Source organism: Psammomys obesus, unplaced genomic scaffold (genome assembly GCF_907164565.1).
Source record: "Psammomys obesus unplaced genomic scaffold, mPsaObe1.curated_primary_1811, whole genome shotgun sequence".
NCBI lineage: Eukaryota > Metazoa > Chordata > Mammalia > Rodentia > Muridae > Psammomys > Psammomys obesus.
The window spans coordinates 15,213,931-15,230,035 of record NW_026585686.1 but is presented as its reverse complement, the minus strand read 5'-3'; the positions used below and the strand labels follow the sequence as shown (position 1 = coordinate 15,230,035).

At 39.7% G+C, this 16,105-nt stretch overlaps 1 protein-coding gene across 7 annotated transcripts in view; it reads left to right on the top strand.

Moving 5' to 3' along the window:
• Positions 1 to 482: 482 nt before the first annotated feature.
• The window catches only part of Kdm4c (lysine demethylase 4C), a 275,732-nt gene continuing 260,109 nt past the window's right edge, over positions 483 to 16,105 (top strand). For 6 of the 7 annotated variants that reach the window (XM_055630066.1, XM_055630055.1, XM_055630088.1 and 3 more), the window contains exons 1-2: positions 581 to 641; positions 10,950 to 11,110. In XM_055630066.1, the coding sequence (XP_055486041.1) occupies positions 10,967 to 11,110 (144 nt within the window). In that variant the 5' untranslated portion in view covers positions 581 to 641; positions 10,950 to 10,966. Of the gene's footprint in view, positions 642 to 10,949; positions 11,111 to 16,105 lie in introns of all 7 variants that reach the window. The other variant, XM_055630109.1, reaches the window with a different exon arrangement.

Genomic DNA, 16,105 nt, shown 5'->3' with positions numbered 1-16,105 from the left:
CATCGCGGGTCTGGGACTTCCTGACCGCCTCCACCGAGGTAAAAAAAAAAAAAAAAAAAAAAAAAAAAAAAAAAAAAATCAGTCGTCTTTGCGCGGCCGAGGGTTGCCAAAGACTTGCATCCAGTGTCCCGGCAGAACTGCCGTGCGTAGTATTTCAGGTCCCGCTCGTGAGAACCCAGCGATCTTTGCACCTGTTCCTTCTGCTTCTTCAGCGTTTTTTCTCCTTTGAGAAAGAAGAGATGTGCCTGCCCCAAAGCAAAATGAAATAACCTTCTACGGAACTTCGACGAACAAGAAGCGGAAGTCTAGGCTCAAAGTAAGGTGTCTGGCACCTTTAAGCAGGTTAGATGCTCACGTGACCCAGAGAGCGCCGGGCCCAGCGGTCACGTGGGGGTGCGTGCGCCACACGCAGGAAGAGGCAGCCTGCGCCGCCTGCTCGCCGGAGCGGCTCCCGCCCACCCTGCGGCCGGGAGGGAGGGGAAGCGGCGGAGGGATCCCGCGGCGGCGCTCCGTGCGCGTGCGCAGCGAACAGCTGTCACCCAGTGCGGAACAAGTCTTCCAAAGATCCCAAAACCCTGAGGGGAGGCCGCACTCTCATCCTCTTCATTCGGGTGGCGTCTGGGCCTCCACCCGCGGCGCAGGTAACCGCTTCTCGGTCCGGGCCGAGCGGGACTGGTGGCGGCCCCTGCCGATCTTCGCAAGAAAGCGGCGCGGGCCTGGGCGCCCCGCAGTGCACTGCCGTCGGCTGGGAGGGAGGAGGCGGCCGTGACAGCCCATTCTGGCTCTCCGGGTTCGGGAGCTCGCTCGCCTGGCTTCCCCGGAGCCGAGCCGAGGTGGTGCTGCTCCGGACTGCTGCGCCTGGGTGGTCTGTGGCGCCGGCCGCACACTGGCCGACGCCGGGAAGGCCCGGCCTGTGCGCCCTCCGGGCCTTCCGTGGGGTCGGGATGTCAGACCCGTGAGGTAGCAGGTAGCCTGCCCCTCACTCGCCTTCGTTCTTGGCCCCAGCAGATGCTCTTTTCGTTTTTCCCTCCTCGGTCTTCTGAGGCCATTTCTTTGTGCAGTTCCTGGAGGAGCCATGATGCAGGGTAGACAGTGGGCGCTTAATAAATGCAAGTTTGATGCAGCGTGTGAACTACCAGGGACAGGGCAGTTGTGCGGTGGGAATGCTTTGGGGAAAGCTGCAGAGCTAGCCCGGGCAGGAACTTGGTGTTTTCTGCCCGGCAGTGAAAGCGGCTGGACTCAATTCTGATGCTTTCTGAGTGGACCCTAGAGGCAGCCCCCGGCGCGGAAGCTCTCACGTCCTGCCTTTGGGCAGGTGTTTTTTCATTTTTCTTTTTTTTTCTGCACTGAGCATTTACACTTGGTGATTTACCTAGCACTGCGTATAAAGCTAGAACTGTGGACAGTTGCTGGAGGAGGTTTTGATAGGCTTGGTCGGCTTAGGTTATCACCTATTGCTTCATTTCATCCACTTGAGTTTTGCACTTAAAAAGCATGGGAGGCGGGAGCTTCACCGTTTTTTTATGGCAGAGGTTTCTAATATTCTAATTTAAAAATGCAATGATTAAAAAATTTGTGATTTTAAACTTTTTTGTTGTTATTTTAGAGTCAAGGTTTTACTAGATGTAGTTCTGCCAGACCAAGAACTCTTCATGATGCTGGCCTGGAGCTCAAGGAAATCCTCCTGCTTTTGCCCCTCTAGTCCAGGGATTCCAAATGTTCACATTTATGTGCTGCTATCACCAATTTAGTCTATATAATTTACCCCTCACCTCTCAAGCTCAAGTGGTAGTGTGAATGCTTACTATCTGAACCTTAGGTTCAATCTCTAAGATTGGAAAAAAAGGAAAAAAATGTTTTTACTCTTTAGCACAATCACTACCTACGTTTTTCTAAAGCTTCCTGGTCTAGTAAGTGTCATGCTTTGTTTTGGAATGTAGTACCTAGTTGTTCAGGAAATATACATCATTCTTTCCATTTTAGTGTTTTGAGTTTACACAAAATGTTTACAGTTTCACCACAAAATAGATAATACAATAAAATTCAACACAGAGGCTTGCTTTATTTTACTAAAAAACCTACTGAAGATTCCCAAACTCGCAGAGAACCGACTGCCTCTGCCTACCGAGTGCTGGGATCAAAGGTTTGTGCCATTAGCTGGGTGTGGAGGCAGAGGCAGGCGGATTTCTGTGAGTTCGAAGACAGTCTGGTCTACAAAGTGAATCCAGGATAGCCAGGTTACAGAGAGAATCTCTGTCTCGAAAAACAAAAACAAACAAACAAACAAACAAAAAAGTGTGAGCCATTGTGCTCGGCTTGTAAGTACCATTTCTTGTTTATTTATGTTTAAAATTTTTCCTACAATATATTTTGATCATGCTTTTCATTTCTCCACCAACTCCTCCCAGATCCTCTCCACCTCTCTCTATATTTAGTGTTCTGTGTCTCTCTCTCTCAATCTCCCCACAAAACTGAACCAACCAACCAAAAGTCAAAACAAACCATTTTTTTTTAAATAAATAAAAAAGTCTGTACACTGACAGACACAGACAGACAGAGGTGAGGGGAGAGAAGAGAGATAGACAGATCCTTTTTATCTTAGTGAACTATTTCTGGGCCAGGGGCCTGCCCTGGACTCTGGTTGATATATCCAGGAGAGATATATGCATTGGAGAGAACTGACTTTCCCAGGAGATATCGATTACAAGTAGCTTCTTGTTAGGAGTAGGATTCCACGTCCTCTTCTCCGTCATCTAGCTTGAACCTGTACAGGTCTTTCTGTGTTGCCACAGTCTCCATGAGATTATATGTTCATCCTTCCTGTTATGCTGCCTCTTGCCTTACAGTCTTCCCTCCTCCCCTTCTGCAAAGATCCTTAAAACTTGGGGATGGATGAGTTTGATGAAGATATCCCATTTAGATCTGAGTGCTCCAAAATCCCTCACTCTGCACATGGTTCAGTTGTGGGTCTCTGGGTTATTACCATCTATTGCAAAAAGCTTCTCTGAGTAGTGTGGAGTGAGGCCCTGATCTATTAGTATAGCAATATGCCATTGGCAGCCGTTTATTGCAATGTTCCTTTATCAGAATAACAGTCGTAGATTTTTTTTCCTAGGTCCATTACATATTTCAAGTGTTTGGCCACTTAAACAGTATCATGGATTTTATCTCATGGTAAATGTAATAAAAAAGTGGTTGTTTACTTCAATAATAACACCAATATGCATTGTAGGCAGATTATAGGTTACATGGTTTGTAGCTGGGTGATATTGATGATTAATTTTCTTTTCTGATATGGTGTAAAGTACCTTCCATCACCATGAATGCTAGTGAGCCTGGGTAAAGCTTCTATTTGGGTATCAGCTCAATTTCTTCATGTTTGATGATATACGAAGGTAGTGTTTTCAGCATTAGGGCTTTACCAATAGGTTGTGGCAGCTAACCAAAAGCTTTGGTAATAGTCTGTTATCTTTTGCAGGCATGTCTATGGGATCCATTTGGCCTATGACTCCATAAGATGTAACACATTTCCAGCACTGGGGTTTTGTGACAGATATCTAATTGGGGTTTTGTCTCCCCTATTATATGATTCCATTTTGATTACTTTCATAGATTATATATTTAAGGAAACTTCTAAAGTAGCAGATTTCTATATGGCTTTTCAAAAAGCTTCCATTGTCCCTCCCCATATTTTCTCTTTTATCCTGCTCTCCCATTTCTCTCCCCATTTGAACTAACTATTCTGTCTTCCTCTTTATCTCTCCATAATACTGTATCCCACTCTATCTTTTACTAGGTATTTAACCTCTGTGGCTATATAGCTTATATTTCTAAAGAGTAAAAACTGACATCCACATATAAGAGAAAACATGCAGTATTTTCTTTTTTGGGCCTGGGTTACTTAGGATGACTGTTTTCCATTTACCTGCAAATTTCATTTTTGTTAAAGAGCCAAGTAATATTTCATTGTGTAAGTGTACCACATTTTCATTATCTATTTCAATAGCTGATTAGCACTTAGGCTGTTTTCAGTTTCTGGCTATTATGTGTAGAGAAGCAATGAACATAGATAAGAAACACTTAAAGAAATGTTCAATATATTTAGTCATCAGGGAAATGTAAATTAAAACTACTTTGATATTTCATCTTAACTAAGTCAATAAAATAAATTATAACGCATGCTGCCAGTGAAAGGGTTATTTATTGCTGGTGGGAGTACCAACAAGTACAAGTAGTCTAGAAGTTAGTGTGGAGGTTTGTCAGGGAGCTGGGAATCAATCTACCTCAGGGTTCAGTTGCTTGATTATATTTTGGGGACAGGGTCTCACTTTAGCTCTGGCTGGCCTGGAACACACTATGTATACCAGACTGGCCTAGAATTACCAGAGATTTCCCATTCCTTTTTCCTCACTGTTTCTTATCTGAATTTCTTGGGAGATATTGTATTTTGTTTTGTTTTTACAGTCCTGGGGATAGAACCTAGGACCTTATACATCCATTGTGTATTTTTGTCTTTACCACCATAGAAAGTGTTGTGAGTCCTAAAATATAAATTTAAAATAGTAGTGTTAAATGAAACAGGATACCAGCAACAGTAAGTCTGGACAAGGGAGCTGGCACAGAATTCATAGTTTCCTTCAGGTATGAGGTTTAACTAGAGTGAGACAGACCCAATGCTACAGCTCTTTTTCTTTTTAAAAATTAATTTATTTTTTGAAATTTTATGTATACAGGTGTTTTGCCTGCAAGTATGTCTGTGTGAGCTTGTCAGATCTTGGAGTTACAGACAGTTGTGAGCTGCTATGTGGGTGCTGGGAAGTGAACCCAGGTCCTTTGGAAGAAGAGTCAGTGCTTTTAACCATTGAGCCATCTTTCCAGCCTTTTGTTTTTCTTTTTATACTTATTTTTGTTTTATGTACATTGGTGTTTTGACTGACTGTATATCTGTGTGAGGATGTCAGATCCCCTGGAACAGGAGTTACAGACTGTTGTGAGCTGCCTTGTGGGGTCTGGGAATTGAACCAGGGTCTTCTGCAAGAGCCCTCAGTGCCATCTCTCCAGCCCCCTCATTTTATTTTTCAATCCCCTAACTCCCAAAGCTTCCCTACACATTTCCCTCTCTGCCCTTTGAAATTAACTGATAAACTGAAAATACATTGCCTTTCATATTCTTTGGTAGCTGGGTCTAATCCCACCCATGCAGTCAGAATAATCCCTGTAAGAAGTTGATCCTCCTTGCTCCACCTTCAAGTGATTCTTCATTGTGGGAACCAGCATGTAGTTTTAGCCTGTAGTTTTTAAGGCTTTGATCAGTCCATCATTTTCCATTATGCTCATCTGTTTCCTTACCTATCAGAATGGATTTGATATTTTGTTCTTACTCCTTTTGTCCTCAGTGCTTTTCTGATTTGTACTTTACTGTTTATTCAGTTTTACCTCCTCACGCCCTTTCTGAAAGCTCAGCCAGAGTTGTGAGTGGCTGGTTACACATGTCTTGCCTGTAATCCCAGCCCTAAAGAGGTAGAGGCAAGGAGGATCAGGAGTTAAAGGTCAAGTCAGGCTTAGCTCAAGGCCTGCCTGGGCTACAGGAGACCCTGTCACAAATCAAAATAGCCAGATCATGTAACAGGGCAGGGATTGGGGGGGAAAAAAAAGATTTATTTTTATTTTATGTACATTGGTGTGTTTTACCTGCATGTGTGGGTGTCAGATTCCCTGGAACTGTGACAGTTAGGAGCAGCCATGTGGGTGCTGGGAATAGCAGCCAATGCTCCTAACTGTTGAGCCACCTCGTTAGCCCCCATTTTTGTTTTGCTTGTTTGGTAAATTTTCTTACTTTAGTGTTTACTTTTAATAACGCCAATGAAAATTTTAGTATAGCCTTAAAAGAATCAAAAATAGTTTTAGGGTATGGTATCATGAGATTACTGTTGGTTGTTTGCATGAAATTTTTTATATTGCATTTAAACTAATTCTTAGAGATCAGAATTTGGCTTAAAGAAAAAAGTATATACAATGTGATAAATACTTATTAGTATGGGATGCTGGTGACATGAAAACCACTGCTTTTAAAGGAAAGAGATTCAGGAGCCATTTTGAGTAACCATGGCCCAGGAATATAGATTTAGGTTACTTCAAATGCCATGTTCCAACATGGAAGCAATTTGGGACAGGATCTTAATCTTTTATCTTACAGTGTGACCCACGCTACTGTCTCACTCATGTAGTCCACTAACTGTGTAGCCTCTAACAGTGATCCTCCTTACCTAAATCTCCAGAGCAGTTGGATTTGCAGGTCTGGCTCTTTTCTTTTTCTCTATTTTTTCAAATTCTTATGCATACGGAGTCTAAACTCTGTGTAGCTCAGAGTTTAGAATTTGAATTTGAATTTCTGGTTTTCCTCCTTCAGTCTCCCTAGTGCAGGGAATGTAGATATATCCCACCATACTTGGACATGTCTTACCCCTCCCCTTCCCTTTGTATTTCTGGTATGGTTTTGATCTCCAGCTCCAGCTGGCCTTGACTGGATGATCTTCTGCCTCAGCCTACAGAGTGTTAGGATTTTAGGTGTTGGAATTATTGCTACCTGCTCCACCCCGAAGCGCTGGGACTCAGTCCTAGTGAATGCTAGACAAGTATTGAAGAGTTAAGCTATATGCATCTCCAGCCTCAGTTCAGAAATCTTGACTTTTGTTCCTTTTCATTTGTCATGAAATTTTCTTCAGAATATACCAAATAGGCACCCAAATTGGATGTCACTGCCTACTATGTATACAAGCCTGTATTTTGTTTAGATAAAATTTTGTTTGGATAAATTGCCTCCTTGGTGTTGCACATGCCCCCTTTCTTCACAGCAACAAAATGTGAGCAAGATTACTTTTTTTTAAATTTAATTTTATTTTTTTTAATTTTAATCACAGGTCATTCACTTGTATCCCAGCTGTAGCCCCCTCCCTCTCAATCCCACCCTCCCTCTCTCATCTCCTCCCTGACCCTTTCCAAGTTCATTGATAGGGGATGTCCTCCTTCCCTTCCATCTGACCCTATAGCTTATCAGGTATCTTCAGGACTGGCTGCAATGTTCTTATCTGTGGCCTAGCAAGGCTGCTCCTCCCTTGGGGGGAGGGGGGAAGAGATCAATGAGCCATTCCTTGAGTTCATGTCAGAGATAATCATTGTCTCCCTTACTAGGGAACCCACTTGGATACTGAGCTACCATGGGCTACATCCGAGCAGGGGTTTTAGGTTATATCCATGAACATGCATGGTCCTTAGTTGGAGAAACAGTCTTATAGAAGACCCCTGTGCCCTGATATATTTGGTCCTTGTGGAGCCCCTGTCCTCTCTAGGTCATACTAACTTCCCTTTTTTCATATGATTCCCTGCACTCTGCCGAAGGTTTGGTTATGAGTCTCAGCATCTGCTTTGATACAGTGCTAGGTAGAGTCTTTCTGTGATAGGCTCCTGTCCTATTCCTTGTTTTCTCCTAGTTCCAGTGTCGATCCCCTTTGTCTTTCTAAGTGAGGACTGATAATCTTACCCCTGGTCCTCTTTCTTGTTTATCTTCTTTAGGTGTACAGATTCTAGTAGGTTTATCCAATTTTATAGGTCTAATACCCACTTATAAGTGAGTATATACTGTGTGTGTCTTTCTGCTCTTGGGATACCTCACTCAGGATGGCAAAATTACTTTTTCCTAACCTTAGAGAACTATTATTTTCTTGAATGGTGTGAAAAAAATGTTTGAGTTCCAGGAACTGGAGATTTTAAGGGGTAGAAGTCCAAAACTACTACCTGGCATACTCAGATAAACTCAGATTTCCTTTTCTACTCTTTTTCTCACTCACGTTTCTCTGTCTTGTTTTCAGTCATATTTGCCTCCTTACTACCTCTTGAATAACAGAGCCTAAGAGACTTTTTCCTTGCCTGAAATATTCTCCTTCCAGATACTTACCTGTTTATTTCTCTTCTTGAGGCGTCTCCTGGATTTTATTTCTCTAAACCACCTTCCTGTGCCCATTTTGAAACAAGACCCCTCTCAGTTGGCTCTGATTTTCCTTAGTACTTACTATTGTAAATCAGAACTCATGAAAAGCAGCTTTGTCTTCAGAGACTGATTGACTGATTAGAATTTCAATACTGTGGAGAGGTTGGAATGTTGCAGGGCCAGAAAGTAGTTAACCTTATCTTAGGCTCCTTTTAGTTACCTGCACCAGGTAGCCATTCATTTCTTCTTTTTGTGCCAGAACTGACCTCTTGTGACTAACAGATAAAATCCTTTTGGAATCTATTAATTTAGATTCCACCAACCAAATCCTTTTGGAATCTATTAATTTAGATTCCACCAACCAAATGCTAAGAATGTCATCAGATAGCCTATCAGGCCTATAGAAAAGCTTCCTTTATCTTTCTGTAACAGCCTCTCTGATGTAACCATCAATGTATTTTCAACTTGCCTTGATTTATGATTCTCTTTTTTCTGTAAAACTATAAAACTCATGAAACTGCTTCCATGTTGGGACATGGAATTGGCGTAAACTAAATCTGTGTTCTCTGGGCCAGAGTCACTCAGAATTGTTCCAGAATAAACTATCTCTTATTCCCTTTAAGAATAAAGCTGCATTGTATGCATTGACAGTATTTACTTCCTGTTTTTGTCATTACCTTAGTTCCAGGACTGTTTTGTTCTTTGAATGCCTGTTGAACTCAAGTTAGGAATTCAGTCTCTGTTGAATTGCTAGCTGCATTTTCAGTCTCTTCAATGGCTGCTGCGTCTGCTGAGAGAAATACCAAGGCCACTCTTATACTTTGGCTAGAAGAAAAGGAATATTTCATTTCATACTTCTTTATTATATTTGTACAGCAGATGTGAACAAGACTATATGCCAACCTGCCTTTCTTTTCAGGGTTTGATAACTCAGTGGCTCCTGGGAAGTAGCAGCATTGAGAGAGACAGCTTGCTGTCTATAGTGTGGGTAGCTCATTGAGTCCTATATTGCACAGACAGTTGGGAACTCAAAGGTAGGAAATATGCAGAGGGTGCTTCAAGGGAAGGAATATTTGAAGTCACAAAGAGCTTAACTTGTTTGAGAAACTTAACGTTAAGTACTGTTAGAAGGTAAGGCTTTCTATATTGGAGTATTTTTGTATCAATGAATTGAAACAACCAAGGGCTTGCAAAAATTTCCATTTGGTTAAAGATGTAGCTTAGTTGATAGAGAACTTGCCTAGAGGCTTTGACTATGATTACCAGTACCACATAAACAATGTGTTCATATGCCTATAATTTTACCTTATAGGCATATGGATCACAAGTTCAAGGTCATCTAGAACTACATAACAAGTTCAAGTCCAGACATGGCTATATAAGAGGAAAATTGTATCATCATAGTTTATTCCCTGTGTTGGATAACATTATATATCAGTTTGACACAAGCTAAAGTCATCTGTGAGCAGGAAATTTCAATTAAGAAATGCTTCCAGGGCTGTCAAAAAGCCTATAGGGCATTTTAATTAGTGATTGATGGTGAAGGGCCCAGCCCATTGTGGATATTGCCTTCCCTGAGCTGGTTAGTCCTAGGTTCTAAACAAAAGCAGGCTAGTAAGCCATGATGAACAAGCCAGACAGCACCACTCCTCTTTGGCCTCTGCATCATCTCCTGCCTCCAGGTTCCTGCTCTGTTTTAGTTCCTTTCCTGACTTCCTTTGACTATGAGCTGTGATGTGGAAGTGTAAGCCAATCAAACCTTCCTCCCCAAGTTGCTTTTGTTACAGTGTTTCGTTCATCACGGGAATAGTAATCCTGAGTAAGACATTACCTAAACAATATAAGATCAATTATTGGCTTTCCTTTATATTGTAATGGATATTAGTAATACAGAAATGATTTTAAATTATAGAAGGATGTGTGTAGGTTATATGCAAGCTGTAAGCCATTTTACATGAAGTATTTGAATGTCCTTGAACAGTGATATCCTTGGGGGAGGATCCGTTATCCTATGGATGCCTGCGATGAGTCAGTGATTGTTTTGCAAGGACCAGATTTCATGATGCTTCTAAATATTTACGAGTTAGCTATATAGAATGAGTCTTTCAAAATTATTTTTGTTGTGTTATATATGTGTGTGTATATGTGTATGTGAATGTATGTATGTCTATGTGTGTATGTAGTGTTTATAGGCATTTGTGTGCCTCTTCGAGGAAAGGGACCAGGCAGGAGGACATCAGGTCTCTTGTGGTATCATGTTCCACCTTTTTCCCTTGAGAAAGGATCTCGTAGTTGAACCTGGAGCTAGGCTGGCAGCCGGCAAATCCCAGTGATTATTCTGTCTATGCCTCCTCCCACAATGCTGGGGTTATAAAACATGACCATGATTGGCTTTTATCATGGATACTGGAGTTGCATTGAGGACTTCAGTAAATGTTCTTATCACAATAAATGTTCTTATCAGTTGAGTGAGTTCCTCTGGTACCCCTATTCTTGAGTTCTGTCCTCACTTTCTGGTGGTTTTGCCATGTGATTTGTTATAGGAAAGCATTTTTATAAAAAACTGGAAGCATACTTTAGCTCTGTGCTAAGGATATGAACACTTTCCATGCAGGATATATGCTAGGCCTTTATATATATAAATGCATGTATGAGTGAGATAGTAGAATTTGTATATCTGCGGTAGACTGTACTTCTAGAAAATTAATTTTTACTTAGAAAGGTTTCATGGAAGTCAGCAATACAGTCAGGTCAGTGATTCTGTGCTCAGAATAGGAGTGTGTTAGAAGCCTGAGGCTTCTTTTTCCTGGAGTCCAGGAAAAGATGTGGAAGTCTCAGAGAGGTGAAGAGTGGTCATTAACTAAAGAGTTCCTTAGGTAGACACATGCATGCTATTTTGTGAAGGCTACTTACTAAACACAACTCCAGTAATACATTGTTGATGGCCACATTTTCTCTGCAGAGACATCTGTAACCATCATGGAAGAGGTAGAGGTGGAGAGTCCCCTGAATCCTAGTTGTAAGATAATGACCTTCAGGCCTTCCATGGAGGAGTTTCGGGAGTTCAACAAATACCTCGCGTACATGGAGTCTAAAGGAGCCCACCGAGCAGGTCTTGCCAAGGTGACTATACTTAGACTTGTCCTAAAAAGTATCATTTGACTTTTAAATTACGTTCATAGTTTTTCTTTCTTTCAATGGAATGTGTCTGCTTTTCTTGTTAACTTTCCTGGAACACTTCATTTTTTTTTAAAAAAAGTCTTTGTTTTCTCTAGATTATTTATACCAGGCTCTAACTTCACTCTCTCTTTCATTCTCTCGCTCAATATATCAAGGCTTCCAGAGGTGGGAGGGTATTAATTTTCATCAATTTCTGACAGATGTTTCCTTGTATTGTTCTTTTGCTGTTGTTTAAAACAAACAAACAAACAAACAAAAAACAATGGTTATACTGGCTTCTATGTGAAAAATGAGTTTGGTGTTAAGGGCAAGTGTCCATAGGAAGTTTTATTAGGGATAAGTCTTTTTTAGGGATAGTGTGCTTATCTATTGAAGAGGTGTTGGTAGTTTAGAATAGTTAAAAAGAGAAGCCATTTTTTAATTATGTTTATGATTCTTGTTTTTAAAGATATAGTATTATCTTTAAAAGATATAATGGTAAGGTGCCAAAGACTACATTGCAGGTTCAGATCATAGATCATATTTAGAGGTTTGAAGGAACGATTGTCAGTATAATTTATCTTATTTATGCCAGGAGATGTATCTTTTTAGAACATAATAGAAATGTATTTTTCCCTAGGAAACTTTTGTTTTGTTTTGGCCTGTTAATGCTTAGATTTTGTTTGTGATTTAATTTTCTGTAGACAGTAATTTCATTAAACAAATGCTTGAGACTGGCAGAGCCTGTTGCTAAGCTCATCCATTTCACTGGACTTGTGGGATGGGCTTTCCATATCTGTTGTGAAGGTAAAATGGTATGAGCAATTGTTAGCTGAACAGGGAAGTTCAGAACTACAGGTATTGGAGTACAGATGCCCTGATCCATACTTGAGGCTGTTAGAAACCTGTTCGTGGAGTTTTGCTGCCAGAGGTCATTCCTTTTGTTATTTGTCTGCTGCCAGTAGTTGTCCTCTGACTTCCATATTTGTGCTATGCACTTCCCATGTCTCTGTCCCCCTTACAGCTCTCATATACAGAATAAATAAGTCTAAAAGTTGTTTAGAATTTGCTTTTTCAGTTTTGGTGCCTCAGAAATTTTCAGATAACCATTTGAGATAGGGGTGGGGAAATCATTTTTCAGTTGAATAGAAGGTGTTATTATTATTTTTTTTCCAGTCATTTGGCACACATACTTAGTCATGAACATGTAATGATTTATAATGCCTAATCAAAAATTTGGGCTTTATTTGCATGGAGAGAAGCTGGAAAACACTCTCTCCTTTCTTTCCAGATATCTTTGTGTGTGTGTGTTTATGTGTATATGTATATGTGTATATATTTGTATCTCTCTATCTTTTTTTTTCTTTTTGAGACAGATTACTCATATATCTCAGTATTCATAACTGACCTTTGTATGATCAGTTGGTCCCCTTTTTGTTTCTTGAAAACATCCCTTGGTCCACTGAGATTAATATACTTTTTGTCTGGTGTTAAGGTGACATACTTGGTAACTAGATAGGAAACAGCAGCAACCCTCATGAGGGAGCTGAAGGCACACTGACTACACCTATAATAGTGTGTAACAGAATAAAATTAATGACAGTTACAAGTACACCTGAGTCCAGTGTACCCCTCCCTCAACATAAGACTCACTGATAAAGGCAAGAGTTCTATAATAATGTGTTTTTTTGTTATTTTTTTTTATACTAGGATGACAGTTGAACTGCTTGCTTCTGAACAGTTTTTGGCTATATTTTCAGTCACATAAGTTATGTTTAATCTAGTCTCATTCCTATTCCGTAAGCTTAAGTAGTTTCAAGTGAGCAGAACTTCAGTAAACCACATTACTTGGTTAAAATCCAGATACACATATGTAGATGTTTTTCTTTGGGCCTTTCCTTTGGGAACAAAGGTACCCTGTGGTCCTTTCTTAATGTGTTATTGACAACATTTAATGTATTTGTCTTAACTTACCATTTGAGAACAATAGTTGAGTACTTTCAATAATAGCGAGTTTTTATTATTTTATTTTATTTTTTATTTTATTTTTTATTTTATTTATTTTATATTTATCCAAATCTTGTTAGATACTCCTGGCTGGCCTTGAACTTTCAATTCTTCTGCCTCACTGATCTATGATTCCAAGTACTGGGATGACAGGTGTGTGTGACTCTGTGTAGCATTGCTATCAAATAACATTGACTATCTGTATTCAAGTTGGGAAGTTGACAGTTTCTTTAAGGATAAAATTTGTTTTGTGATAGGGATATCATGAGGAACTTCTAAAAATATGAAATGTATGATGCTTGTCCCTTGTAGTACTTATATACATAGATTGTATTAAAGCAAACATTATACTTCATAAACACAAGAGTGCAGATATGTACCTGTGCCTACAAAATGAAGATAGCACAAGCATTGTTCTTCCTTTCCAGTTTATAGACAGCATCTGGCTTCAATGTATGTAGTGGTATGCATATTTTATCTGGAAATGTCTGGGTTTGGGGAAATAGTGACATAAAGTATATATTCTGTCTTGATATACTCATGAAGGTAGTCTATATATTTGATAGAAATAAAGCAGAAAATAGGGTTCCTTTACTTTTACTCATTAAATGTAAAGGTGTTACTTTGAAATTGTTTAATGACCATATATGTTGTTTTTATTTCCAACAGTGTAAGGTAATTTGATAATTAAAGATTTAAAATGGAACTGATGGGATGATTATGTAGGAAAAGCACTTGCTTTACAAACCTTATCTGCTGATTGACTGTTCAGTCTCTGGATCCCATGGATGGTGGAAGGAGAGAAGTAATTACTGAAAGTTGTCTTCTGATCTCAACTTGCATACCACTTCCTTTCCCCATGCACATTAATAAAATCAAATCAAATCTAAAATTAATTCAAAAGAAAATATTTGGTGTAAAGGCTTGCATTTGTCCTTCTTCCTTCCTTTTTTTTTTTTTTTTTTTTTTTTTTTTTTTTTTTTTTTTTTTTTTGAGATGGGGTTTTCTGTGTATACCTGTCTGGCCTGGAATTCACTATGTGTAGACTAAGTTGTCCTCAAACTTACAACTGATAGTCTTTGTAATAATTTTAATTTTGTTCCCTATTTTTAGAAAATAGTTTAATTATATTTCTGGGAGTCTGAAGAGGTGGCTCAGTGGCTAAAAGCACTCCTGTTTTTGCAGAGGATCTGGGTTTAGTTCCCAGTACCACATGCTAATATACGTCATCCATAAGTTCAAGGACAACAGGCATTCATGAGGTACACATATGTGCATGTAGGCAACACACACACTTAAAATAAATATTAAAAGAAACTTTTAAGAAAAAATGAAATATTCCTGGAACACTAATTTATTTTTATTATTTACTCATTTTTATTTTTAAACATAAAAATTTTATTTATTTTACTTTATTGTATGTGTGATGTGAGACTACATACAGTGGTTGGACAGCTTTTGTAAGTCATTTATGTCTCCAAGGATTAAACTCAGGTGTAGCTTGAAAGTATGTGTGCCACTGGTGTGTAGGAGACCTCAGAGGTCAGAGGAGGGCATTGAATTACTTGGAACTCAGTTACAGAAAGTTGTGAACTGCCATTTAGGTGATGGGAGTCTTCTGCAAAAGCAGTAAGTGTTCTTTTTCCACTGAGATATTTCTCGAGCTGCTATTTTTATGTTTTAATTTTGAGACAAGATCTCTTGTATCTCAGGCTGGTGGCCTTGACCTTGCTATGTAGCCAAGAATGCTTCTACTGTCTGAATGTTTATTACAGGCATGTACTGCCATGCCAATTTTATGTGGAACTGGAGCTAGAACCCCAGACTTGGTATATACATGATCTCTCTCTTTCTCCTTCCCTTCTTCCCTCCTTCTCTTTCTTTCTTTTTCTTTTTTTCAAGATAGGATATGTCGTGTAGCCTTGGCTGTTCTGGAACTAACTACGTAGACCAGTCTGGCCTTGAACTCATAAAGAGATCTGTCTGCCTCTGTCTTCTGTTTGCTGGGATTAGAGATGTGCACTACCACTGCCTGCCTGGCTGTATGCTTGATATTTCTTATTCTTTTAAGATTTATTTATTTATGTTTGCATGTGTTGATTTCTGAGTATATGCTGTGTCTTTGCAGGTGTCTGCAGAGGCAGATGAGGGTGTCAGATCTCTTGGAGTCACAGGCATTTGTGAGCTTTCTTTTGTGGGTGTTGGGTACCAATTTCAAGTCCTTTGGAAGAGCAGCAAACTGCTGAACTATGTCTTTAGCATTCAAAGCTGATAATGTAACACTATATTCTTGACTTCCTTTGATATGTTACCAAGATTATAATATAGTATCTTTAAAATAAATTATGTTTGTTTTCGGTGTGAGTTTGTACATATGAGTGCAGGTAGGAACCTGTTCAGAGGAACTGGATCCCCTGGAGCTGGAGTACTTTTACCTTCTCAGCCATCTCTCAAGCCTTCCACTTTTACACTTTTAAACCTCTTTAAAACTAGTATTGATGTGGGCTGGGGTGATATTAAGTACTTGCTGCGGAAACATGAAGACCTGCGTTCCGATTCCCAATACCATGTTAAAAACAAGCCTGGTGCTCTTATACATTTTCATAACCCTAGTTCTGGAAAGGTTAAGAGAAGAACTCTGGACTCAATGAAAAACCCTGTTTCAACATAAAATTAAAAAGGTGGATGGCAATAGAGGAAAACATTTCATATCAACCTCTGGCCTGCACATACACATGTGTATTTAAATGCATATACACAAACACAGAAATAGGCAGACATATTATATACACAGAACCAAAACCTAATATTTAGAGGTGCATAGGCACATAAGTTGGTTACTAATAAATATTATAGTCGTTGCCTATTGAACAAGGATAGATGTATTTGGAAAACGGTACATGGAGGACCTCAGAGGTGGTGGCAGCATTCTGTTCCTTATACCTCCATAAG